This window comes from Oncorhynchus tshawytscha, unplaced genomic scaffold, assembly GCF_018296145.1.
Source record: "Oncorhynchus tshawytscha isolate Ot180627B unplaced genomic scaffold, Otsh_v2.0 Un_contig_2312_pilon_pilon, whole genome shotgun sequence".
In the NCBI taxonomy this organism is placed as follows: Eukaryota; Metazoa; Chordata; class Actinopteri; order Salmoniformes; family Salmonidae; genus Oncorhynchus; species Oncorhynchus tshawytscha.
Window position 1 is genome coordinate 176406 of NW_024609723.1, and position 27273 is coordinate 203678.

A 27273-nucleotide genomic window follows, 5' to 3' on the forward strand; every position below is an offset into this window, starting at 1 on the left:
ACTATATCTGGAGAGGGGACACAGCCAGACTGATGCTGAGGTAAAGCCACACACTATATCTGGAGAGGGGACACAGCCAGACTGATGCTGAGGTAAAGCCACACACTATATCTGGAGAGGGGACACAGCCAGACTGATGCTGAGGTAATACACTACACTATATCTGGAGAGGGGACACAGCCAGAGTGATGCTGAGGTAATACCACACACTATATATGGAGAGGGGACACAGCCAGAGTGATGCTGAGGTAATACCACACACTATATCTGGAGAGGGGACACAGCCAGACTGATGCTGAGGTAAAGCCACACACTATATCTGGAGAGGGGACACAGCCAGACTGATGCTGAGGTAAAGCCATACACTATATCTGGAGAGGGGACACAGCCAGACTGATGCTGAGGTAAAGCCATACACTATATCTGGAGAGGGGACACAGCCAGACTGATGCTGAGGTAAAGCCATACACTATATCTGGAGAGGGGACACAGCCAGACTGATGCTGAGGTAAAGCCATACACTATATCTGGAGAGGGGACACAGCCAGACTGATGCTGAGGTAAAGCCACACACTATATCTGGAGAGGGGACACAGCCAGACTGATGCTGAGGTAAAGCCACACACTATATCTGGAGAGGGGACACAGCCAGACTGATGCTGAGGTAAAGCCATACACTATATATGGAGAGGGGACACAGCCAGACTGATGCTGAGGTAAAGCCATACACTATATATGGAGAGGGGACACAGCCAGACTGATGCTGAGGTAAAGCCATACACTATATCTGGAGAGGGGACACAGCCAGACTGATGCTGAGGTAAAGCCATACACTATATCTGGAGAGGGGACACAGCCAGACTGATGCTGAGGTAAAGCCATACGTACCCTGGACAGGAAAGGATGAGAGAAGGGAAACAGGCTCTGACAGAACTGCAGCATCTCCTGTTTAAACTGCTGGTAGGTGACCTGCTGCAGGACTGAATGATCACTGCTCCTCTTGTTGACCAGCCCCAGGAAGATCGCTTTCTGGAAGACACATAACCCCCCACATCATCCTCTGGAGACATTACCCCCCCCCCCACATCAGCCTCTGGAGACATTACCCCCACATCATCCCTGGAGACATTACCCCCCATCATCCTCTGGAGACATTACCCCCCCCCATCAGCCTCTGGAGACATTACCCCCCCCCATCAGCCTCTGGAGACATTACCCCCCCCACATCAGCCTCTGGAGACATTACCCCCCCCCATCAGCCTCTGGAGACATTCCCCCCCCCCCGGATCCCCCCCCCCGGAGACATGATCCCCCATCGGCCCCGGAGACATGATCCCCTCCCCCCCCATCCCCCCATCCCCCGGAGACATGATCCCCGGCCCCCCCATCGGCCCCGGAGACATGATATCGGGCCCCCGGAGACATGATCCCCTCCCCCCATCGGGCCCCTGGAGAAATGATCCCCTCCCACCCCACGGGCCCCTGGAGACATGATCCCCCCCCACGGGCCCCTGGAGACATGATCCCCTCCCCCCACGGGCCCCTGGAGACATGATCCCCTCCCCCCACGGGCCCCTGGAGACATGATCCCTCCCCCACGGGCCCCTGGAGACATGATCCCCTCCCCCCACGGGCCCCTGGAGACATGATCCCCCACGGGCCCCTGGAGACATGATATCGGGCCCCCCCATCCCCCCCCCGGGCCCCTGGAGACATGATCCCCCATCCCCCCACGGGCCCCTGGAGACATGATCCCCCCCATCGGCCCCTGGAGACACGATCCCCCCCCCCCCCCATCGGCCCCTGGAGACACGATCCCCCCCCCATCGGCCCCTGGAGACATGATCCCCCCCCCCCCCATGATCCCCCCCCCGGCCCCTGGAGACATGATCCCCTCCCCCCCCCCCGGCCCCTGGAGACATGATCCCCTCCCCCCATCGGCCCCTGGAGACATGATCCCCCCCCCCCCCCATCGGCCCCTGGAGACATGATCCCCCCCCCCATCGGCCCCTGGAGACATGATCCCCCCCCCCATCGGCCCCTGGAGACATGATCGGCCCCCTCCCCCATCGGCCCCTGGAGACATGATCCCCTCCCCCCCCATGGGCCCCTGGAGACATGATCCCCTCCCCCCCCCATGGGCCCCTGGAGACATGATCCCTCCCCCCATGGGCCCCTGGAGACCCCCCCCATCGGCCCCTGGAGACATGATCCCCCCCCCCATCGGCCCCTGGAGACATGATCCCCCCCCCCATCGGCCCCTGGAGACATGATCCCCTCCCCCATGGGCCCCCATCGGCCCCTGGAGACATGATCCCCCCCCCCATGGGCCCCTGGAGACATGATCCCCTCCCCCCATCGGCCCCTGGAGACATGATCCCCTCCCCCCACGGCCCCTGGAGACATGATCCCCTCCCCCATGGGCCCCTGGAGACATGATCCCCTCCCCCCATGGGCCCCTGGAGACATGATCCCCTCCCCCCCCCCATGGGCCCCTGAGACAGACATGATCCCCCCCCCCATGGGCCCCTGGAGACATGATCCCCCCCCCCCATGGGCCCCTGGAGACATGATCCCCTGGGCCCCTGGAGACATGATCCCCTCCCCCCATGGGCCCCTGGAGACATGATCCCCTCCCCCATGGGCCCCTGGAGACATGATCCCCTCCCCCCATGGGCCCCTGGAGACATGATCCCCTCCCCCCATGGGCCCCTGGAGACATGATCCCCTGGGCCCCTGGAGACCCCCCATGGGCCCCTGGAGACATGATCCCCTCCCCCCATGGGCCCCTGGAGACATGATCCCCTCCCCCATGGGCCCCTGGAGACATGATCCCTCCCCCCATGGGCCCCTGGAGACATGATCCCCTCCCCCCATGGGCCCCTGGAGACATGATGGGCCCCTGGAGACCCCCCATGGGCCCCTGGAGACATGATCCCCTCCCCCCATGGGCCCCTGGAGACATGATCCCCCCCCCCATGGGCCCCGGATCCCCTCCCCCATGGGCCCCTGGAGACATGATCCCCCCCCCCATCGGCCCCTGGAGACATGATCCCCTCCCCCATGGGCCCCTGGAGACATGATCCCCTCCCCCCCCATGGGCCCCTGGAGACATGATATCCCCCCATGGGCCCCTGGAGACATGATCCCCCCCCCCATGGGCCCCTGGAGACATGATCCCCTCCCCCCATGGGCCCCTGGAGACATGATCCCCCCCCCCATGGGCCCCTGGAGACATGATCCCCTCCCCCCCACGGGCCCCTGGAGACATGATCCCCTCCCCCCTCCCCCATGGGCCCCTGGAGACATGATCCCCTCCCCCATGGGCCCCTGGAGACATGATCCCCTCCCCCCTGGGCCCCTGGAGACATGATCCCCCCCCATGGGCCCCTGGAGACATGATCCCCTCCCCCCATGGGCCCCTGGAGACATGATCCCCCCCCCATGGGCCCCTGGAGACATGATCCCCCCCCCCATGGGCCCCTGGAGACATGATTCCCCCCATCGGCCCCTGGAGACATGATCCCCCCCCCATGGGCCCCTGGAGACATGATCCCCCCCCCCAGGCCCCTGGAGACATGATCCCCCCCCCCCCATGGGCCCCTGGAGACATGATCCCCTCCCCCCCCATGGGCCCCTGGAGACATGATCCCCTGGGCCCCTGGAGACATGATCCCCCCCCAGGGCCCCTGGAGACATGATCCCCCCCCCAGGCCCCTGGAGACATGACCCCTCCCCCCATCGGCCCCTGGAGACATGATCCCCTCCCCCCATGGGCCCCTGGAGACATGATCCCCCCCACGGGCCCCTGGAGACATGATCCCCCCCATGGGCCCCTGGAGACATGATCCCCCTGGAGACATGATCCCCCCCCATGGGCCCCTGGAGACACGATCCCCCCTCGGCCCCTGGAGACATGATCCCCTCCCCCCCATCGGCCCCTGGAGACACATGATCCCCTCCCCCCATCGGCCCCTGGAGACATGATCCCCTCCCCCATTGGCCCCTGGAGACATTATTCCCCCCATTGGAATGAGACATTATCCCCCCCCATCGGCCCCTGGAGACAGACATGGGCCCCTGGAGACATTATCCCCTCCCCATCGGCCCCTGGAGACATTATCCCCTCCCCCCATCGGCCCCTGGAGACATCATCCCAGATCTCAGGTTAACAGACAGACAGGTCTAAATGTCCTGTTCCTCAGGTTAACAGACAGACAGGTCTAAATGTCTCTTTGTACTGTTCGTATTGTTGCAATCGTCTCTCTAGGAGTTTAGGAGTTAGCTCACCTTTCCAACCTTGCTTTTGGGGAAGTATTTCATCAAAACCTCCTTGGCTTTGTCAAAGGCCTGGTTCTTAATGCACACAATCACCAGCTACAGAGAAAAACACAACAGGGTTCACCGTTATAATGATGTCAGAACAACATGGCAGAATACAACTACACCTGAACGAGAAGACGTGAACGGACAATTACACCAGAATGAGACGGGGAAGACGTGAACGGACAACTACACCAGAATGAGACGGGGAAGACGTGAACGGACAATTACACCAGAATGAGACGGGGAAGACATGAACGGGCAACTACACCAGAATGAGAAGACGTGAACGGACAACTACACCAGAATGAGAAGACGTGAACGGACAACTACACCAGAATGAGACGGGGAAGACATGAACGGACAACTACTGTACTGTACTGTTGACCACAGTACACGGTGTCATCTTATAATGTTGGACAGGGCTGACACGAAAATCAGGACAGTGTCGGGTTTCAACAGGGGACCAATCAATGACTACACACAGTGTATCGGGTTTCAACGGGGGACCAATCAATGACTACACAGTGTATCGGGTCTCAACAGGGGACCAATCAATGACGACACACAGTGTGGCCAGATCTCACCATTTCTCTGACAGACTTCTGTACTCCCTCCAAGTCTTTCTGGGGAACCGGCAACTCGTCGCGGATGCTGTCCAATACGCTCAGAGCAGACTCCAGTGGCGTGAGGTCCTCCTGAGAGTCAAATGAGAAGTCTGTGGACAGCAAGAGAACAACTGTGTCAGTGATCTCAGACTTGATTTCCAAAAGACATGGCTAGCTAGCTATAAGGAACAGCAGATTGTGGGACTTGGGGTCATTTCAGATGTCTCTGATCCGTACTGTTACATAGATAGTGTTGTTATGTAGCTAGCTAGGAAGTTACTTCATGTTTAACTCAAAACTCTCACCGAGTTTGTCACCGTCATTTATCCTGGTGAGGAACTGTATTGCTCGAATCTTCTTGGGTGTGGCGTCGTTGGCTTCCAACGGCCGAACCAGATGACCTGAAAGAGGATGTTGTTGGATGTGTTAGCTAGCGTCTATTAAATGGGGGCTAACTGCTTTAGCGCCTGTTGACGATAGGCTCTTCTGACCGGGGACGTTTTGTTAAGAGACCGAGCCCCCCTTGCTCTGAACAGTAACATCATCGCTCGCCACGCAGTTCTGGAAACATACGGAACGGTACCTTCAGATCAGCGAGAAATCATTTTCAAAAAACAAAAGGTTAAATTACTACACACCTTTATAGGGTTAGTGTTCCCACACGGGCATACCTCCATGTTCCAGCTTCAAGCCATCAGACTGCTGAACAGCTTCTACCTCCAAGCCATCAGACTGCTGAACAGCTTCTACCTCCAAGCCATCAGACTGCTGAACAGCTTCTACCTCCAAGCCATCAGACTGCTGAACAGCTTCTACCTCCAAGCCATCAGACTGCTGAACAGCTTCTACCTCCAAGCCATCAGACTGCTGAACAGCTTCTACCCCCAAGCCAGATGGCTCATCAAATCTAAATCCAATTGTATTGGTCACAACCTGTATGACGGTAGGTGGGGGCGGTACAGTCCCGTGTAAACACAAACTTACTTCCTTCACAATATCTCTGCACCACTAAGTGCAGCGCAGCCTAGTGGTTAGAGCGTTGAACTTGTAACCAAAAGGTTGTAAGATCAAATCCCTGAGCTGACAAGGTAAAAAATCTGTCCTTCTGCCTCTGAACAAGGCAGCTAACCCACTGTTCCCCGGTAGGCAGTAATTGTAAATAAGAATTTGTTCTTAACTGACCTGCCTGGTAAAATGAATATCAAATAAATGAGTGTAGTTAACTCAGCATTTCCCAAACTCGGTTCTGGAAAGCCTTTAGTACACAAACGCAACAGAACATTAAATTAACTAAAACTGTGCTGTACTGAACGAGGGGTTATAGCTTCAAAAACGCACCGCTTGTCTTTAACAACGACAAGTCACTGCTTCAAACCAAACCCGACACACCGAACGGACCAAACTAGTCTGTTCAATAGCGTTTTGGGGAAAACGTGTCGTTCAGTACAAAACGCTCAGCACTGTAGCAAACGTTGAAACGAAATGAACGCACCCCCGCAGGTTTAGTTTATGTCCTTGCACTACACAGCTGATTCAGATAATAAATAATGAGTTGATTTAAGGTTATTTAAATCAGCTGTGTGGTGCTAAAGTTAGGACCAAAAACTACCCTGTTCACCGGGGGATCTAGTCCAACCAACTGGTCCAGCTCACAGTCAACGTTACCACAGTTAGCTAACATATCTAACTAGCTGGGTATCACGTGGTATAAAACTACAAGTTTATAAGCATAGCTAGCTAAACAAACTGCTATTTTAGGCAGAGACGGTATTAGAAACCTGTATTGGGTTCGCGTAGATGCTAACGTTAGTTAGCTAGTTAGCTAACCGCATCTGTGAGAAAACGTTACTAACATTGAAGGATGTCTCTGATCTCACAGAAATCACTGTCCTGTTCATTCCTGAACGCCTCAAACGCCACAGATATATAATAATCCACTATCCACCGATTAACAACACATTCCACATCTAGTCCGCGGTCCGCACTCGACTCCATGTTGTCGTGTTGCCGCCACATCTACGATGTAAATAAACTGATGGATATTTCATCTGCCGCGCTGGTTGGTGTTCAGTCAAACTTCCGTCTGTCCGCATTTCGCTCACCTTACGTCCACCTTACGCCCACCTTACGTTCACATTACGCCCACCTTACGTTCACATTACGCCCACATTACGCACCACGTCGATGACGTCATCGCGGCAACCCGATTACCATTCATTTAGAATAGTGTTGTTTTCTTATCATGGTCCTTAATTTATAAACACACTTTTTCTCCACACAGATATTGTATATGGAATAATCGGGATATATTGTATAAAAATACTTCTTTGTTTTTAGAATATTGGTTCCGAAATAATATCCTATTGGTGAGCCAACTGGTAAATGCAGAGGGTCTTTTACTCAGTTATAAGGAATTCTTATCACTTTACAGTCAACAAACAGGTCACTGACCATCTCGAATCCCACCGTACCTTCTCCGCTGTGCAATCTGGTTTCCGAGCCGGTCACGGGTGCACCTCAGCAACACTCAAGGTACTAAACGATATCATAACCGCCATCGATAAAAGACAGTACTGTGCAGCCGTCTTCATTGACCTTGCCAAGGCTTTCGACTCTGTCAATCACCATATTCTTATCGGCAGACTCAGTAGCCTCGGTTTTTCGGACGACTGCCTTGCCTGGTTCACCAATTACTTTGCAGACAGAGTTCAGTGTGTCAAATCGGAGGGCATGCTGTCCGGTCCTCTGGCAGTCTCTATGGGGGTGCCACAGGGTTCAATTCTCGGGCCGACTCTTTTCTCTGTATATATCAATGACGTTGCTCTTGCTGCGGGCGATTCCCTGATCCACCTCTACGCAGACGACACCATTCTATATACTTTCGGCCCGTCATTGGACACTGTGCTATCCAACCTCCAAACAAGCTTCAATGCCATACAACACTCCTTCCGTGGCCTCCAACTGCTCTTAAACGCTAGTAAAACCAAATGCATGCTTTTCAACCGATCGCTGCCTGCACCCGCATGCCCGACTAGCATCACCACCCTGGATGGTTCCGACCTTGAATATGTGGACATCTATAAGTACCTAGGTGTCTGGCTAGACTGCAAACTCTCCTTCCAGACTCATATCAAACATCTCCAATCGAAAATCAAATCAAGAGTCGGCTTTCTATTCCGTAACAAAGCCTCCTTCACTCACGCCGCCAAGCTTACCCTAGTAAAACTGACTATCCTTCCGATCCTCGACTTCGGCGATGTCATCTACAAAATGGCTTCCAACACTCTACTCAGCAAACTGGATGCAGTCTATCACAGTGCCATCCGTTTTGTCACTAAAGCACCTTATACCACCCACCACTGCGACCTGTATGCTCTAGTCGGCTGGCCCTCATTACATATTCGTCGCCAGACCCACTGGCTCCAGGTCATCTACAAGTCCATGCTAGGTAAAGCTCCGCCTTATCTCAGTTCACTGGTCACGATGGCAACACCCATCCGTAGCACGCGCTCCAGCAGGTGTATCTCACTGATCATCCCTAAAGCCAACACCTCATTTGGCCGCCTTTCGTTCCAGTACTCTGCTGCCTGTGACTGGAACGAATTGCAAAAATCGCTGAAGTTGGAGACTTTTACCTCCCTCACCAACTTCAAACATCAGCTATCTGAGCAGCTAACCGATCGCTGCTGCTGTACATAGTCTATTGGTAAATAGCCCACCCATTTTCACCTACCTCATCCCCATACTGTTTTTATTTATTTACTTGCTCTTTTGCACACCAATATCTCTACCTGTACATGACCATCTGATCATTTATCACTCCAGTGTTAATCTGCAAAATTGTAATTATTCGCCTACCTCCTCATGCCTTTTGCACACATTGTATATAGACTCCCCCCTTTGTTTTCTACTGTGTTATTGACTTGTTAATTGTTTATTCCATGTGTAACTCTGTGTTGTCTGCTCACACTGCTATGCTTTATCTTGGCCAGGTCGCAGTTGCAAATGAGAACTTGTTCTCAACTGGCCTACCTGGTTAAATAAAGGTGAAATAAAATTTAAAAAAAATAAAAACAAGGTCCCTGTAACACCAGAATCCAAGCAGTACATCTCTCCACAATAGTGTAACATCTGCATAAATATGCTCAATTATAAACCTACTGATGTCTTGCCACAGTTTTCTTACATGCATACAATGCCAAAAAAGATGCAACACTGTTTCTGGGTGGTCATTACAAAAGGAGCAATTTGAGTTGATGTTTTCCTTAAACTCCTTCATATAGTGGTTGGCAGGATAATATTTATGAATAATTTTAAAGGAAACTTCCTTAATTTTGTTAACAAGTAGGTACGTGTGTGGCAACATCCAAACTTTTTTCCAACAGATATTATCAATAAATCCATTCCAATAAGGCATGACATAAGGTATAGATACAACATCCTGCTGAAACAAGGTTCGTATCGTTCTGTTGTTGAATGGACCAATAGAGAAACAAATCTTTCCTACTGATGAGTCAACAGAAGTTAGGCTCCGAGGGTCAGTTTTAGATGCCATAGATTCAGGCGCAGCTAGGAATTTTATTGACAGATCATTTACCCATAGTTTAGGGATCCCCATTGTTCCTGTGGATATGCCTTTCCCTGTGCACGCCCTAGATAGTCGACCATTAGGGTCAGGGCTGATTAGGGAGGCCACCGCTCCACTGGGCATGGTTACGCAGGAGGGTCACAAGGAGAGAATCAGTCTCTTCCTTATTGATTCTCCTGCGTTTCCCGAGGTGCTGGGCCTACCCTGGTTGGCCTGTCATGACCCCACTATTTCGTGGCACTATTATTGGCACTACTATTTCACAGGGTGGTCACAAAAGTGCTCGGAGAGGTGTGTAGGGGTTTCCGTCAGTGCTACTATGGTGGGAAGTCCAGACCAGATCTCCACCATGCGCATCCCCTCTGAATATGCCGATTTGGCTCTCTCCTTCTGTAAAAAGGCTACGACTCAATTACCACCACATCGACGGGGGAACTGTGCGATAAATCTCCTGTTAGATGCAGCACTTCCCAGGAGTCACGTGTATCCCCTTTCGCAAGAGGAGACGGCAGCTATGGAAACACATGTCTCCAAATCTCTGGGGCAGGGGCACATTCGGCCTTCCACTTCACCTGGCTCCTCAAGTTTATTTTTTGTGAAAAAAAAGGATGGAGGTCTGCACCCGTGTATTGACTATCAAGGCATCAACCAAATCACTGTGAGGTACAGTTACCCGCTACCTCTCATCGCCAGTGCGATTGAGTCAATGCACGGGGCGTGCTTCTTCACAAAATTGGATCTCAGGAGCGCTTACAACCCGGTGCGTATCCGGGAGGGGACGAGTGGAAGACGGCATTTAGTACCACCTCTGGGCACTATGAGTACCTCGTCATGCCATACAGGTTGATGAATGCTCCATCAGTCTTCCAAGCCTTTGTAGACAAGATTTTTCAGGGACCTGCACGGATAGGGTGTAGTGGTGTAAATCGACAACATTCTGATATACTCCGCTACACGCGCCGAGCATGTGTCCCTGGTGCGCAAGGTGCTTGGTAGACTGTTGGAGCATGACCTGTAGGTCAAGGCTGAGAAATGCCTGTTTATTTCAGTCAGTATCCTTCCTAGGGTACCGCATTTCCACTTCAGGGGTGGAGATGGAGAGTGACCGCATTTCAGCCGTGAGTAATTGACCGACTCCAACCACTGTAAAGGAAGTGCAGAGGTTTCTGGGGTTTTCCACCTACTACCGGAGGTTAATCCGGGGCTTTGGTCAGGTAGCCACCTACTACCAGAGGTTTATCTGGGGCTTTGGTCAGGTAGCCACCTACTACCGGAGGTTAATCCAGGGCTTTGGTCAGGTAGCCACCAACTACCGGAGGTTTATCTGGGGCTTTGGTCAGGTAGCCACCTACTACCGGAGGTTTATCTGGGGTTTTGGTCAGGTAGCCACCTACTACCAGAGGTTTATCTGGGGCTTTGGGGAGGTAGCCACCTACTACCGGTGGTTTATCCAGGGGTTTTGATCAGGTAGCCACCTACTACCGGAGGTTTATCAGGGGTTTTGGTCAGGTAGCCACCTACTACCGGAGGTTAATCTGGGGTTTTGGGGAGGTAGCCACCTACTACCGGAGGTTTATCTGGGGCTTTGGGGAGGTAGCCACCTACTACCGGAGGTTAATCTGGGGTTTTGGGGAGGTAGCCACCTACTACCGGAGGTTTATCCAGGGCTTTGGGGAGGTAGCGGCTCCCATTACCTCACCGCTGAAGGGGGGACCGGTGCGTTTGCAGTGGTCGGCTGAGGCGGACAGGGCTTTTGGTCACCTGAAGGCTCTGTTTACCTCGACTCCGGTGCTGGCTCATCCGGATTCCTCTTTGGCGTTCACAGTGGAGGTGGACGAGTCCGAGGCTGGGATAGGAACCGTGCTCTCTCAGCACTCGGGTACGCCACCAAAGCTCCGCCCCTGTCCCTTCTTCTCAAAGAAGCTCAGCCCGGCGGAGCAGAACTATGACGTGGGGGACCAGGACCTGTTGGCTGTCGTCAAGGCCTTGAAGGCGTGGATACATTGGTTTGAGGGGGCTAGACACCCTTTTCTCATTTGGACTGACCACTGCAATCTGGAGTACATCTGGGCAGCGAGGAGACTGAACCCTCGCCAGGCAAGGTGGGCCATGTTCTTTACCCGTTTTGTTTTCACCCTGTCCTACAGACCAGGTTCCCAGAATGTGAAGGCAGATGCACTGTCCCGGCTGTATGACACAGAGAAGCGGTCCACGGATCCCACCCTCATACTCCCCGCCTCCTGCCTGGTGGCGCCGGTAGTGTGGGAGCTGGACACGGACATTGAGCAGGCGTTACGTGCAGAGCCCGCTCCCGTCCAGTGTCCTGCTGGGTGTCTGTACGTTCCGTCTGCTGTCTGCGACCGTTTGATCTATTGGGCCCACACATCACCCTCCTCTGGTCATCCGGGCATCGGTCAGACAGTGCGCTGTCTTAGTGGGAAGTACTGGTGGTCCACTGTAGCTAAGGATGTGAGGGTTTATGTCTCCTCCTGCTCGGTGTGTGCCCAGTGCAAGGCCCCTAGACACTTGCCAAGGGAAGTTACAACCCTTACCCGTTCCACAATGGCCGTGGTCACACATGTCGGTGGATTCCCTAACCGATCTTCCTCCTTCACAGGGTAACACCACCATCCTGGTCGTTGTGGATTGTTTTTCCAAGACCTGTCGTCTCCTCCCTTTACCCGGTCTCCCTACGGCCCTACTGACTGCGGAGGCCCTGTTTATTCACGTCTTCCGGCACTATGAGGTGCCTGAGGATATAGTGTCTGATCGGGGTCCCCAGTTCACGTCAAGGGTCTGGAGAGCGTTCATGGAACGTCTGGGGATCTCGGTTAGTCTTACCTCAGGTTTTCACCCCGAGAGTGATGGGCAGGTGGAGAGAGTGAACCAGGATGTGGGTAGGTTTCTGCGGTCTTATTGCCAGGACCGGCCGGGGGAGTGGGCGGCGCTCATACCCTGGGCAGAGATTGCCCAGAACTCGCTCCGCCACTCCTCTACTAACCTCTCCCCCTTCCGGTGCATACTGGGGTACCAGCCGGTTCTGGCGCCGTGGCATCAGAGCCAGATCGAGGTTCCTGCGGTGGACAACTGGTTTAGGCGCTCGGAGGCATCAGAAAGCGAGCGCAGACCGCCACCGCAGTGAGGCCCCGGTGTTCGTACTGTTGGTTGGTATTGTTTGCCGGGTTCGTACTGGTTGGCTGGTATTGTTTGCCGGGTTCGTACTGGTTGGCTGGTATTGTTTGCCGGGTTCGTACTGGTTGGCTGGTATTGTTTGCCGGGTTCGTACTGGTTGGCTGGTATTGTTTGCCGGGTTCGTACTGGTTGGCTGGTATTGTTTGCCGGGTTCGTACTGGTTGGCTGGTATTGTTTGCCGGGTTCGTACTGGTTGGCTGGTATTGTTTGCCGGGTTCGTACTGGTTGGCTGGTATTGTTTGCCGGGTTCTGGTTGGCTTATTGTTTGCCGGGTTTACTGGTTGGCGCCCTGGTTGGCTGGTATTTACGAGTGACCGGTAATTTCAAGCACCGTTAGAATTTGTTTTATACTGGTGCTGTTCGTGGAATAAATGACCTTGTACACTCCTCTCTGCACCTGTTCCATGCACCAGTTACCCACAGCCTGACAGAAACACGCACCACAAGTCAGCAGGACCAGTTACCCACAGCCTGACAGAAACACACACCACAAGTCAGCAGGACCAGTTACCCACAGCCTGACAGAAACACACACCACAAGTCAGCAGGACCAGTTACCCCACAGCCTGACAGAAACACACACCACAAGTCAGCAGGACCAGTTACCCCACAGCCTGACAGAAACACACACCACAAGTCAGCAGGACCAGTTACCCACAGCCTGACAGAAACACACACCACAAGTCAGCAGGACCAGTTACCCCACAGCCTGACAGAAACACACACCATAAGTCAGCAGGACCAGTTACCCCACAGCCTGACAGAAACACACACCACAAGTCAGCAGGACCAGTTACCCACAGCCTGACAGAAACACACACCACAAGTCAGCAGGACCAGTTACCCCACAGCCTGACAGAAACACACACCACAAGTCAGCAGGACCAGTTACCCACAGCCTGACAGAAACACACACCACAAGTCAGCGGGACCAGTTACCCACAGCCTGACAGAAACACACACCACAAGTCAGCAGGACCAGTTACCCCACAGCCTGACAGAAACACACACCACAAGTCAGCAGGACCAGTTACCCCACAGCCTGACAGAAACACACACCACAAGTCAGCAGGACCAGTTACCCCACAGCCTGACAGAAACACACACCACAAGTCAGCAGGACCAGTTACCCACAGCCTGACAGAAACACACACCACAAGTCAGCAGGACCAGTGACCCCACAGCCTGACAGAAACACACACCATAAGTCAGCAGGACCAGTTACCCCACAGCCTGACAGAAACACACACCACAAGTCAGCAGGACCAGTTACCCCACAGCCTGACAGAAACACACACCACAAGTCAGCAGGACCAGTTACCCACAGCCTGACAGAAACACACACCACAAGTCAGCAGGACCAGTTACCCCACAGCCTGACAGAAACACACACCACAAGTCAGCAGGACCAGTTACCCCACAGCCTGACAGAAACACACACCACAAGTCAGCAGGACCAGTTACCCCACAGCCTGACAGAAACACACACCACAAGTCAGCAGGACCAGTTACCCCACAGCCTGACAGAAACACACACCACAAGTCAGCAGGACCAGTTACCCCACAGCCTGACAGAAACACACACCACAAGTCAGCAGGACCAGTTACCCCACAGCCTGACAGAAACACACACCACAAGTCAGCAGGACCAGTTACCCCACAGCCTGACAGAAACACACACCACAAGTCAGCAGGACCAGTTACCCCACAGCCTGACAGAAACACACACCACAAGTCAGCAGGACCAGTTACCCCACAGCCTGACAGAAACACACACCACAAGTCAGCAGGACCAGTTACCCCACAGCCTGACAGAAACACGCACCACAAATGGAGTCAGCTGGACCAGTTACCCACAGCCTGACAGAAACACACACCACAAGTCAGCAGGACCAGTTACCCCACAGCCTGACAGAAACACACACCACAAGTCAGCAGGACCAGTTACCCCACAGCCTGACACAGGGAGTAAAATAACGAGATCGTTTTTCCACATCAGGCTTTTACATATGGGACATGTTGTTCACAGACTGAAGCTCTTTATTTTAAAACAAATTCTATCTACAATCATCAACCAAATGGATACCGTTTAAAACATACAGCATTAATCAATGGAGGATATTTGCATGATTGATGATTGTATTGATTAGGGTAACGCATATCTCATAAAACAAACGGGTGGTTGATGATCATCAATTCCCTGTGTCACAATGGCTCTGTTGTGAAGACAACTAAAATCAGCAGAGAGATGAGGTCAGGAGGGCTGAGGGGGAACAAAATGGTGGACTGAATTAGCCTTCATCATGAGGGAGGTCAGGAGGGCTGAGGGGGAACAAAATGGTGGACTGGAAAAGCCTTCATCATGAGGGAGGTCAGGAGGGCTGAGGGGGAACAAAATGGTGGACTGGAAAAGCCTTCATCATGAGGGAGGTCAGGAGGGCTGAGGGGGAACAAAATGGTGGACTAAAAAGCCTTCATCATGAGGGAGGTCAGGAGGGCTGAGGGGGAACAAAATGGTGGACTGAATTAGCCTTCATCATGAGGGAGGTCAGGAGGGCTGAGGGGGAACAAAATGGTGGACTGAATTAGCCTTCATCATGAGGGAGGTCAGGAGGGTTGAGGGGGAACAAAATGGTGGACTGGAAAAGCCTTCATCATGAGGGAGGTCAGGAGGGCTGAGGGGGAACAAAATGGTGGACTGAATTAGCCTTCATCATGAGGGAGGTCAGGAGGGCTGAGGGGGAACAAAATGGTGGACTGAAAAAGCCTTCATCAGTTGTTATAAAGACTGACACTACAAGCTTCCTGTTGGTTCACAGACCCATTGCTTCACCAATGAAGTTTGTATTAAAGGCTGTGTGTTCCAACTGGCTGCCTATTCCCTAAATAATGCACTTCCTATGGCTCTGGTCAAAAGTAGTGCACTATATAGGGATTAGGGTGCCAGTTGGCTGAAAGCTCCAAGTATGGGAAGCATTGATAAAGGGGGGACAGGTCAGGGGTCTGGGAAGCATTGGTAAAGGGGGGACAGGTCAGGGGTCTGGGAAGCATTGGTAAAGGGGGGACAGGACATGGGAAACATTGATAAAGGGGGGACAGGACAGGGGTCTGGGAAACATTGGTAAAGGGGGGACAGGTCAGGGGTCTGGGAAACATTGGTAAAGGGGGTACAGGACAGGGGTCTGGGAAACACTGGTAAAGGGGGGACAGAACATGGGAAACATCTGTAAAGGGGGGACAGGACAGGGGTCTGGGAAACACTGGTAAAGGGGGGACAGGACATGGGAAACATTGGTAAAGGGGGGACAGGACATGGGAAACATTGGTAAAGGGGGGACTTGGGGTCTGGGAAACACTGGTAAAGGGGGGACAGGACATGGGAAACACTGGTAAAGGGGGGACAGGACATGGGAAACACTGGTAAAGGGGGGACAGGACATGGGAAACACTGGTAAAGGGGGGACAGGACATGGGAAACACTGGTAAAGGGGGGACAGAACATGGGAAACACTGGTAAAGGGGGGACAGGACATGGGAAACACTGGTAAAGGGGAGGACAGGACATGGGAAACACTGGTAAAGGGGAGACAGGACATGGGAAACACTGGTAAAGGGGGACAGGACATGGGAAACACTGGTAAAGGGGGGCCAGGACATGGGAAACATCTGTAAAGGTGGGGACAGGACATGGGAAACACTGGTAAAAGGGGGGACAGGACATGGGAAACACTGGTAAAGGGGGACTTGGGGTCTGGGAAACACTGGTAAAGGGGGGATAGGACAGGGGTCTGGGAAACACTGGTAAAGGGCAGGACTTGGGATCTGGGAAACACTGGTAAAGGGGGGACAGGGGTCTGGGAAACATTGGTAAAGGGGGACAGGACATGGGAAACATTGATAATGGGGGGACAGGACAGGGGTCTGGGAAACACTGGTAAAGGGGGGACTTGGCGTCTGGGAAACACTGGTAAAGGGGGACTTGGGGTCTGGGAAACACTGGTAAAGGGGAGGACTTGGGGTCTGGGAAACACTGGTAAAGGGGAGGACTTGGGGTCTGGGAAACACTGGTAAAGGGGAGGACTTGGAGTCTGGGAAACACTGGTAAAGGGGGACTTGGGGTCTGGGAAACACTGGTAAAGGAGAGGACTTGGGAAACATTGGTAAATGGGAGGACTTGGGGTCTGGGAAACACTGGTAAAGGGGAGGACTTGGGAAACATTGGTAAATGGGAGGACTTGGGGTCTGGGAAACATTGGTAAATGGGAGGACTTGGGGTCTGGGAAACATTGGTAAATGGGAGGACTTGGGGTCTGGGAAACACTGGTAAAGGGGAGGACTTGGGAAACACTGGTAAAGGGGAGGACTTGTGAAACATTGGTAAATGGGAGGACTTGGGGTCTGGGAAACACTGGTAAAGGGGAGGACTTGGGAAACATTGGTAAAGGGGAGGACTTGGGGTCTGGGAAACACTGGTAAAGGGGAGGACTTGGGAAACATTGGTAAATGGGAGGACTTGGGGTCTGGGAAACACTGGTAAAGGGGAGGACTTGGGAAACATTGGTAAATGGGAGGACTTGGGGTCTGGGAAACACTGGTAAAGGGGAGGACTTGGGAAACATTGGTAAATGGGAGGACTTGGGGTCTGGGAAACACTGTAGCAGCTCCTAAACAAGGAGGAAAAACAACCAATGAGACAAAATACAAAGAATCAACAAAAATACATTTTTCAGCGTTTCGATTTGCTCAATTCTGGTAGAACCTCCCCGTTTAAATGTGTTCGTCCCATTGGAGTCTACTGAACATGGTCCTGAACATGGTCCAGGTCACAGGTCAACCCGTTGTTCAGTCTGCTGCATCAAGGGCAGAGGTCAGGTGTTGGAGTCTACTGAACATGGTCCGGGTCACAGGTCAACCCGTTGTTCAGTCTGCTGCATCAAGGGCAGAGGTCAGGTGTTGGAGTCTACTGAACATGGTCCGGGTCACAGGTCAACCCGTTGTTCAGTCTGCTGCATCAGGGTCAGAGGTCAGGTGTTGGAGTCTACTCAACATAGTCCGGGTCACAGTTCAACCCGTTGTTCAGTCTGCTGCATCAGGGGCAAAGGTCAGGTGTTGGGTACGTAAAGGCTCAGGGCAGAGGAAGCACTGACGTCTGTGTTCAGTAGGGAGAGTTTGATTTGATTTGATTTGATTCCATGTCCAGGATGTTTAATGTCAGGACACTTGGGTTGTGACCAGAGGCAGGGAGGATCAGGCTTCTTGAGAAGCGTCACAGAACCACACGAGCTCAACACAGTCTTCATCCCTGTCACCTGTTTGTCCTCATTGTCTGAAGTGTTCAAGTCCTGGAGTGTAGTTAACTCAGAACGTCATTTCACTCCTGTCCCGTCTGTCCATTGGGTGTCCTAGACAAATCCTGTTTAACGTGTCAGTGTCTTCAGAGCAGAACAATGATTGTGACTGACACCTCGACAGTTCCATACTGCAGGTTCTTCATCAAAAAGACACGAGGAGCTCCTTAAAAAAGCATACTGGCTGGCTGGCTGGCTGGCTGACTGGCTGGCTGGCTGGCTGACTGACTGGCTGGCTGACCGACTGGCTGGCTGATTGACTGGCTGATTGACTGGCTGATTGACTGACTGGCTGGCTGGCTGACTGGCTGATTGACTGACTGGCTGGCTGGCTGGCTGACTGGCTGGCTGAATGGGGCTCACAGCAGAGGAGGGCAGGCTGGTCTCTCCCTGTCCCAGAACAGTGGCAGTTGAGTGATCACTATCAAACACAAAGGGATTAGCGGCCAAGGGTCAGCTTGAGATTCAGCCCCAGTCTCTCTGTGTGGAGGACTGACCCAGAAACAGACCCAGATAAAGCCCCAGTCTCTCTGTGTGGAGGACTGACCCAGAAACAGACACATATTCAGCCCTAGTCTCTCTGTGTGGAGGACAGACCCAGACCCATATTCAGCCCTAGTCTCTCTGTGTAGAGGACTGACCCAGATACAGACCCAGAAACATATTCAGCCCTAGTCTCTCTGTGTGGACAGACTGACCCAGATACAGACCTATATTCAGCCCTAGTCTCTCTGTGTGGAGGACTGACCCAGATACAGACCCAGATAAAGCCCTAGTCTCTCTGTGTAGAGGACTGACCCAGATACAGACCCAGAAACATATTCAGCCCAAGTCTCTCTGTGTGGACAGACTGACCCAGATACAGACCCACATTCAGCCCTAGTCTCTGTGTGGACAGACTGACCCAGATAAAGCCCAAGGCTCTCTGTGTGGACAGACTGACCCAGATAAAGCCCTAGTCTCTCTGTGTGGACACCCTGACCCAGATAAAGCCCTAGTCTCTCTGTGTGGACACTCTGACCCAGATAAAGCCCTAGTCTCTCTGTGTGGAGGACAGACCCAGATAAAGCCCTAGTCTTTCTGTGTGGAGGACAGACCCAGATAAAGCCCTAGTCTCTCTGTGTGGAGGACAGACCCAGATAAAGCCCTAGTCTCTCTGTGTGGAGGACAGACCCAGATACAGGTCTCCCTGTCAGTGGGGTGGAGACAGCCATGCTGGAAGCACTTTTTCTAAGGGCAGAGAGTCAGGGACTTCAGGGGAGCCCCTGTAGTGTGCATGGGGGGGAAACAGCTGTTCTACATTACGTAGGTCACAGATCACACCCCCATCCTATCAGTCCAGGGGTACCACCAGAACCCCCATGATGTATTCAACGGTCCAGACAGTCCAGAGAGGTATCAGACGGTCCAGAGAGGTCCGGGTGTATCAGACGGTCCAGAGAGGTCCGGGGGTTATCAGACGGTCCAGAGAGGTCCGGGGGTTATCAGACGGTCCAGAGAGGTCCGGGGTTATCAGACGGTCCAGAGAGGTCCGGGGTTATCAGGACGGTCCAGAGAGGTCCGGGGTTATCAGACGGTCCAGAGAGGTCCGGGGTTAGACAGTCCAGAGAGGTCCGGGGTTATCAGACGGTCCAGAGAGGTCCGGGGGTTATCAGACGGTCCAGAGAGGTCCGGGGTTATCAGACGGTCCAGAGAGGTCCGGGGTTATCAGACGGTCCAGAGAGGTCCGGGGTTATCAGACGGTCCAGAGAGGTCCGGGGTTATCAGACGGTCCAGAGAGGTCCGGGGTTATCAGACGGTCCAGAGAGGTCCGGGGTTATCAGACGGTCCAGAGAGGTCCGGGGTTATCAGACAGTCCAGAGAGGTCCGGGGGTTATCAGACGGTCCAGAGAGGTCCGGGGTTATCAGACGGTCCAGAGAGGTCCGGGGTTATCAGACGGTCCAGAGGTCCGGGGTTATCAGACGGTCCAGAGAGGTCCGGGGTTATCAGACGGTCCAGAGAGGTCCGGGGTTATCAGACTGTCCAGAGAGGTCCGGGGGTTATCAGACTGTCCAGAGAGGTCCGAGGCTATCAGACGGTCCAGAGAGGTCCGGGGCTATCAGACTGTCCAGAGAGGTCCGAGGCTATCAGACTGTCCAGAGAGGTCTGGGGCAATCAGATTGTGCAGAGAGGTCCGAGGCTATCAGACAGGGAAGAGCTGTGTTTGGCTGCTCAGCCCTCAGACAGAGAACTCCACACCACTATGGCGTGTAGTACGTGTCATCAGTAGGCGCCGCAGACGCAGGCCGGTGAATGGGTTGAACCAGAGGATGGAGGGCGGGCCTCCGAACACGGCCTTCATCCCCTCCCAGCGCACACGCCGCTCCCACGTCGGCTTCTCATTCTTCAGACGCTCGATCTCCTGGGAGATGAAACAGACACAGACCGACAGACAGACACAGACAACAGACACTTTGGTCAACACACTGTTTTAATGAAACCGTGCTACTGCTGCCTCAACTAGGTCGATTCAGGACAGACATTTTGTTCTATTTGTTCATGGATATCAGGGGAAAACTGAAGGAGTTGGACCAGAATGATCTGTAGTCCAGTCAGACTAGGAGATGACTCAGGGACCAGAATGATCTGTAGTCCAGTCAGACTAGGAGATGACTCAGGGGCTGAGTCATCTCCTATTACAGGGGCTGAGTCACTGGCTTACTAGGGCTCTTCCATAACGTCCCTAGGAGGGGTGCGTCACTTGAGTGGGTTGAGTCACTGATGTGATCTTCCTGTCTGGGTTGGCGCCCCCCCTTGGGTTGTGCCCGTGGTGGAGATCTTTGTGGGCTATACTCGGCCTTGTCTCAGGATGGTAAGTTGGTGGTTGAAGATATCCCTCTAGTGGTGTGGGGGCTGTGCTTTGGCAAAGTGGGTGGGGTTATATCCTTCCTGTTTGGCCCTGTCCGGGGGTGTCATCGGATGGGGCCACAGTGTCTCCTGACCCCTCCTGTCTCAGCCTCCAGTATTTATACTGCAGTAGTTCGTGTCGGGGGGCTAGGGTCAGTTTGTTATATCTGGAGTACTTCTCCTGTCTTATCCGGTGTCCTGTGTGAATTTAAGTATGCTCTCTCTAATTCTCTCTTTCTTTCTCTCTCTCGGAGGACCTGAGCCCTAGGACCATGCCCCAGGACTACCTGGCATGATGACTCCTTGCTGTCCCCAGTCCACCTGGCCGTGCTGCTGCTCCAGTTTCAACTGCTCTGCCTTATTAGTATTGGACCATGCTGGTCATTTATGAACATTTGAACATCTTGGCCATGTTCTGTTATAATCTGCACCCGGCACAGCCAGAAGAGGACTGGCCACCCCACATAGCCTGGTTCCTCTCTAGGTTTCTTCCTAGGTTTTGGCCTTTCTAGGGAGTTTTTCCTAGCCACCGTGCTTCTACACCTGCATTGCTTGCTGTTTGGGGTTTTAGGTTGGGGCTATATAAATTTATTTGATTTGATAGAGGACTGAGGGTCTAAATATTGAAAGTGTGTAAATAGGTACCCATGTTATTTTGTAAATGTAATATATATTTATTCTATTACTATTATTTTATAATATTTTTTTATCAATGAATATTTTTTCCATTTTCTTTCCCCCATTTTCTTTTCTCATTTTCTTGGGGGTGTATAAGAGTAACATTTTGGTATTTTGTATATAGTTATTTGTTTCAAAATGTATACCTTCACCAATTTGGCCACTTGGGTACATTTGGGCTACTTGTGTGGGACACCTGGGTGACCTCATGATAAATCTCATTTTGGAAGTTAGCATTCTGAAACTTTGCACAAGTACTGTTGCCCTCTTATATTTTTCACTGAAATTGTCCGCATCATCCTATCTGAATGTTTGTTTTATCTTGTTAATTTTAAAGATACAAAAATTAAAAAAACATATGGTTTATTTCATTGTTTTATCTAAACCAGATCTATTGTGTTACATTCAATTCACATGAACACAAACTTCAGAGTGTTTTCTTTCAAATGGTACCAAGAATATGCATATCCTTGGTTCCGTGCCTGAGCTACAGGCTGTTAGATTTGGGTATGTCTTCAGGCGGAAATTGCACAAAGTAGGGGGGAGCTGTAAGAGTTTTAACCTCCCTTAACCTCTCAGTTCTTCACAATTCCTGACATTTGATCTGAGTAAAAATTCCCTGTCTTAGGTCAGTTAGAATCACCACTTTATTTTAAGAATGTGAAATGTCACAATAATAGTAGAGAGAATGATTTATTTCAGCTTTTATTTCTTTCATCACATTCCCAATGGGTCAGAAGTTTACATACACTCAATTAGTATTAGGTAGCATTGCCTTTAAATGGTTTAACTTGGGTCAAACGTTTCAGGTAGCCTTCCACAAGCTTCACACAATAAGTTGGGTGAATTTTGGCCCATTCCTCCTGACAGAGCTGGGTAACTGAGTCAGGTTTGTAGGCCTCCTTGCTCGCACATGCTTTTTCAGTTCTGCCCACACATTTTAGACAGGATTGAGGTCAGGGCTTTGTGATGGCCACTCCAATACCTAGACTTTGTTGTCCTTAAGCTATTTTTCCACAACTTTGGAAGTATGATTGGGGTCATTGCAAGACCCATTAACGACCAAGCTTCAACTTCCTGACTGACGTCTTGAGATGTTGCTTCAATATATCCACATAATTTTCTTTCCTCATGATGCCATCTATTTTGTGAAGTGCACCAGTCCCTCCTGCAGCAAAGCACCCCCGCAGCATGATGCCGTCACCCCCACAACATGATGCTGCCACCCTCGTGCTTCACGGTTGGGATGGTGTTCTTCGGCTCACAAGCCTCCCCCTTTTTCCTCCAAACATGATGGTCATTATGGCCAAACAGTTCTATTTTTGTTTCATCAGACCAGAGGACATTTCTGCAAGAAGTACAATCTTTGTCCCCATGTGCAATTGCAAACCGTAGTCTGGCTTTTTTACGGCGGTTTTGGAGCAGTGACTTCTTCCTTGCTGAGCCTTTCAGGTTATGTCGATATAGGACTCGTTTTACTGTGGATATAGATACTTTTGTACCCGTTTCCTCCAGCATCTTCACAAGGTCCTTTGCTGTTGTTCTGGGATTGATTTGCACTTTTTGCACCAAAGTACGTTCATCTCTAGGAGACAGAATGCGTCTCCTTCCTGAGCGGTATGACGGCTGCGTGGTCCCATGGTGTTTATACTTGCGTACTATTGTTTGTACAGATGAACGTGGTATCTTCAGGCATTTGGAAAATGCTCCCAAGGATGAACCAGAGGTCTTGGCTGATTTCTTTTGATTTTCCCATGATGTCAAGCAAAGAGGCATTGAGTTTGAAGCTAGGCCTTGAAATACATCCACAGGTACACCTCCAATTGACTCAAATGATGTCAATAAGCCTATCAGAAGCTTCTAAAGCAATGACATCATTTTCTTGAATATTCCAAACTGTTTAAAGGCAGTCAGCTTAGTGTATGTAAACTTCTGACCCACTGGAATTGTTATACAGTGAATTATAAGTGAAATAATCTGTTTGTAAACAATTGTTGGAAAAATTACTTGTGTCATGCACAAAGTAGATGTCCTAACCGACTTGCCAAAACTATAGTTTGTAAACAAGAAATGTGTTGAGTGGTTGAAAAACGAGTTTCAATGAGTCCAACCTAAGTGTATGTAAACTTCCGACTTCAACTGTACTTGTCCATTTACTTTTGATACGTAGGTACATTTAAAACCAAAGACTTTTACTCAAGTAGTATTTTACTGGGTGACTTTCACTCAAGTAGTATTTTACCTGGGTGACTTTCACTCAAGTAGTATTTTACTGGGTGACTTTCACTCAAGTAGTATTTTACTGGGTGACTTTCACTCAAGTAGTATTTTACTGGGTGACTTTCACTCAAGTAGTATTTTACCTGGGTGACTTTCACTCAAGTAGTATTTTACTGGGTGACTTTCACTCAAGTAGTATTTTACTGGGTGACTTTCACTCAAGTAGTATTTTACTGGGTGACTTTCACTCAAGTAGTATTTTACTGGGTGACTTTCACTTTCACTTGATTCATTTTCTATTAAAGTATCTTTACTTTTACTCAAGTATGACAATTGAGAACTTTTTCCACCACTGCTGTTAACCTTGACAAGTGTTCCTTTAAGTGGTGACGACCACAGAGCGTTTTCCACCACTGCAGGCTGGGCACGGTGTCAGTAACTTTTTCCACCACTGCTGTTAACCTTGACAAGTGCTCCTTTAAGTGGTGACGACCACAGAGCTTGGTGCCTCACCGTCTCGTCGTTGCAGATGGATTGTATCTGCGTTCCGAACATCACCACGGTGAAGGTGAGGAAGAGGAAGGCCTCCAGACAGAGGAAGATCATCAGCATCACCGCCACTGGCGGAGAGAAGTCGGTGCATTCTGGGAGATGGATTTGTGGGAGAGGAGAGGAGAGAGGTGTCATTATTTTGACAGAGGAGGAGAGCGGTGTCATTATTTTGACAGAGGAGGAGAGGGGTGTCATTATTTTGACAGAGGAGGAGAGGGGTGTCATTATTTTGACAGAGGAGGAGAGCGGTGTCATTATTTTGACAGAGGAGGAGAGGGGTGTCATTATTTTGACAGAGGAGGAGAGCGGTATCATTATTTTGACAGAGGAGGAGAGGGGTGTCATTATTTTGACAGAGGAGGAGAGGGGTGTCATTATTTTGACAGAGGAGGAGAGGGGTGTCATTATTTTGACAGAGGAGGAGAGGGGTGTCATTATTTTGACAGAGGAGGAGAGGGGTGTCATTATTTTGACAGAGGAGGAGAGGGGGTGTCATTATTTTGACAGAGGAGTCATTATTTTGAGAGGGGTGTCATTATTTTGACAGAGGAGGAGAGGGGTGTCATTATTTTGTCCTCTGATCATAAAGGTTCTATTAACATTTAAAAGCATTTAAAATCAAATGCATCATCATCATCATCATCATTATTATTATTATAAACATCATTATCATCAATCTTCTTCATTATTATAATCATCATCCTCATCATCATCATCCTCATTATTTCATAATCATATCCAAGATGGCGTAGCAGTCATCTTTGTCTTCGTCTTGTCGCGTCCAGTGTATATATATTTTTTCTTCGCATTTATTTTTATAATGTTTTTTAAACCTCAACTTCCACATACTCTCCTGCAACGCGCCTCACCCAATGTGGTATAGATCTGCTATTTTCTTAATTTAGAACCGGAACCCCCAACAGAAGCTAGCCAGCTAACTAGCTAGTAGTCAGCTAGCCACTGCTAGCGGTCATAAGTTAACCTTTAGCCCGGACAACTCCTGCCAGTCTGCACAGCGATTCAACCCAGAGCATACTGGACTCTTTTTCCCCACATATATTGATTCCTACCGCTCTGAACCTTCTCATCTGGTTCATCACAGCTAGCTAGCTGCTACCCCTACCCCTGGCTAACGTCTCTGTCCTGAAGAAAGCACCATTAGCCTGGAGCTAGCCTGTGCTAGAGGTCCATCAGCCACTTGGGATACAATACCCATTTTGCCAAGACCCTTTTATTAACACGGAGCCCCGATGATCCTTCATGACTGGTCTACCGACATAAGCCGCCCAAGGGGGTTTTCAACAGGCTCCTCCGTCACGACTTCCCCTGAATGCCCATCTGCTAGCCCCGGCCCGCTAGCTATCTAGAGCATATCGGACTGTTAGCTTAAGAGGTCCATCAGCCACTTGGGCTACAATCCCTATTTTGCCAATTGGCCTGGACCCTTTTATTACACAGAGCCCTGCCGATCTGTCACGACTGGTCTGCCAACGTAACCGCCCGAGGGGGCTACAACAGACTCTTCCGTTGCGACATCCCCCACAAGGCACTTCTGCGAGTCTGCTAGCCCCGGCCCGCTAGCTGTCTGAATCGCCGTGTCTCCAGCTCGCCTAGCTACTCACTAGACCCCATGATCACTCGGCTACGCACGCCTCTCCCTGTAAATATGCCTTGTCCATCGCTGTTTTGGTTAGTGATTACGGTCTTATTTCACTGTAGAGCCTCCAGCCCTGCTCAATATGCCTCAGCTAACCATTTTGTTCCACCTCCCACACATGCGGTGACCTCACCTGGTTTAAAAGGGGTCTCTAGAGACAATACCCCTCTCATTGTTACTCAATGCCTAGGTTTACCTCCACTGTATTCACATCCTACCATACCCTTGTCTGTACATTATGCCTTGAGTCTATTCTTCCGTGCCCAGAAACCTGCTCCTTTTACTCTGTTCCGAACGTACTAGACAACCAGTTTTTATAGCCTTTAGCCGCACCCTCATCCTACTCCTCCTCTGTTCCTCTGGTGATGTAGAGGTAAATCCAGGTCCTGCAGTGCCTAGCTCCACTCCTATTCCCCAGGGCTATCTCTGTTGATGACTTCTGTAACCGTAAAAACCTTGGTTTCATGCATTTTAACATAAGAAGCCTCTTCAAGTTTGTTTTATTCACTGCTTTACCACACTCTGCCAACGCGGATGTCCTAGCTGTGTCTGAATCCTGGCTTAGGAAGGCCACCAAAAACCCTGACATTTCCATCCCTAACTATAACATTTTCCAACAAGATAGAAATACCAAAGGGGGTGGAGTTACAGGCTATCTCTGCAGTAGATTGCATCAATGAACCTACCAGATACAACCCCAAATCCGTAAACACGGGCAACCTCATAGATGTCATCCTAACCAACCTGCCCTCCAAATACACCTCTGCTGTCTTCAACCAGGATCTCAGAGATCACTGCCTAGTGCCTGCGTCTGTGGTCAAACGACCAAACCTCATCACTGTCAAACGCTCCCCAAAACACTTCAGGGAGCAGGCCTTTCAAATCGACCTGGCCCGGGTATCCTGGAAGGATATTGACTTCATTCCGTCAGTAGAGGATGCCTGGTTATTTATTAAAAGTGCTTTCCTCACCATCTTAAATAAGCATGCCCCATTCAAGAAATTTAGAACCAGGAACAGATATAGCCCTTGGTTCACTCCAGACCTGACTGCCCTTGACCAGCACAAAAACATCCTGTGGCGTAGCATCGAATACCCCCCACGATATGCAACTTTTCAGGGAAGTTAGGAACCAATATACACAGGCAGTTAGGAAAGCAAAGGCCAGCTTTTTCAAACAGATTTTTGCATCCTTTCACACAAACTACAAAACGTTCTGGG

At 51.1% G+C, this 27273-nt stretch overlaps 2 protein-coding genes, 1 long non-coding RNA gene and 1 pseudogene across 4 annotated transcripts in view; 1 reads left to right on the forward strand and 3 right to left on the reverse strand.

Annotated features, from left to right (window-relative positions):
- LOC112241643 (telomeric repeat-binding factor 2) overlaps positions 1–11811 on the reverse strand; it is a 29795-nt gene extending 17984 nt beyond the window's left edge. The window contains exons 1-5 of the mRNA XM_042317269.1: positions 11298–11811; positions 5237–5332; positions 4911–5041; positions 4291–4377; positions 889–1029 (exon numbers count right to left, since the gene is read on the reverse strand). Of these exons, the coding sequence (XP_042173203.1) occupies positions 889–1029; positions 4291–4377; positions 4911–5041; positions 5237–5332; positions 11298–11319 (477 nt within the window). The 5' untranslated portion in view covers positions 11320–11811. The remainder of the gene's footprint in view (positions 1–888; positions 1030–4290; positions 4378–4910; positions 5042–5236; positions 5333–11297) is intronic.
- Positions 11812–14783: 2972 nt separating this feature from the next.
- Positions 14784–15451, forward strand: LOC121845645. The gene is made up of 3 exons (XR_006082674.1): positions 14784–15023; positions 15083–15317; positions 15377–15451. It is a non-coding gene; the product is annotated as an uncharacterized LOC121845645 (long non-coding RNA).
- On the reverse strand, positions 15371–17624 carry LOC121845643 (extensin-like). Of its 2 annotated transcripts, none has more exons than XM_042317278.1 (2): positions 17241–17624; positions 15371–16962 (listed from the first exon to the last, which is right to left on the reverse strand). In XM_042317278.1, exon 2 carries the CDS (start codon positions 16928–16930, stop codon positions 15707–15709), a length of 1224 nt encoding a protein of 407 aa, XP_042173212.1. In that variant the 5' UTR covers positions 16931–16962; positions 17241–17624; the 3' UTR covers positions 15371–15706. The 2 variants fall into 2 exon arrangements, with proteins under 2 accessions (XP_042173212.1, XP_042173211.1); XM_042317277.1 differs by having other exon boundaries at positions 17031–17624.
- Positions 17625–17973: 349 nt separating this feature from the next.
- The window catches only part of LOC121845644, a 39713-nt pseudogene continuing 30413 nt past the window's right edge, over positions 17974–27273 (reverse strand).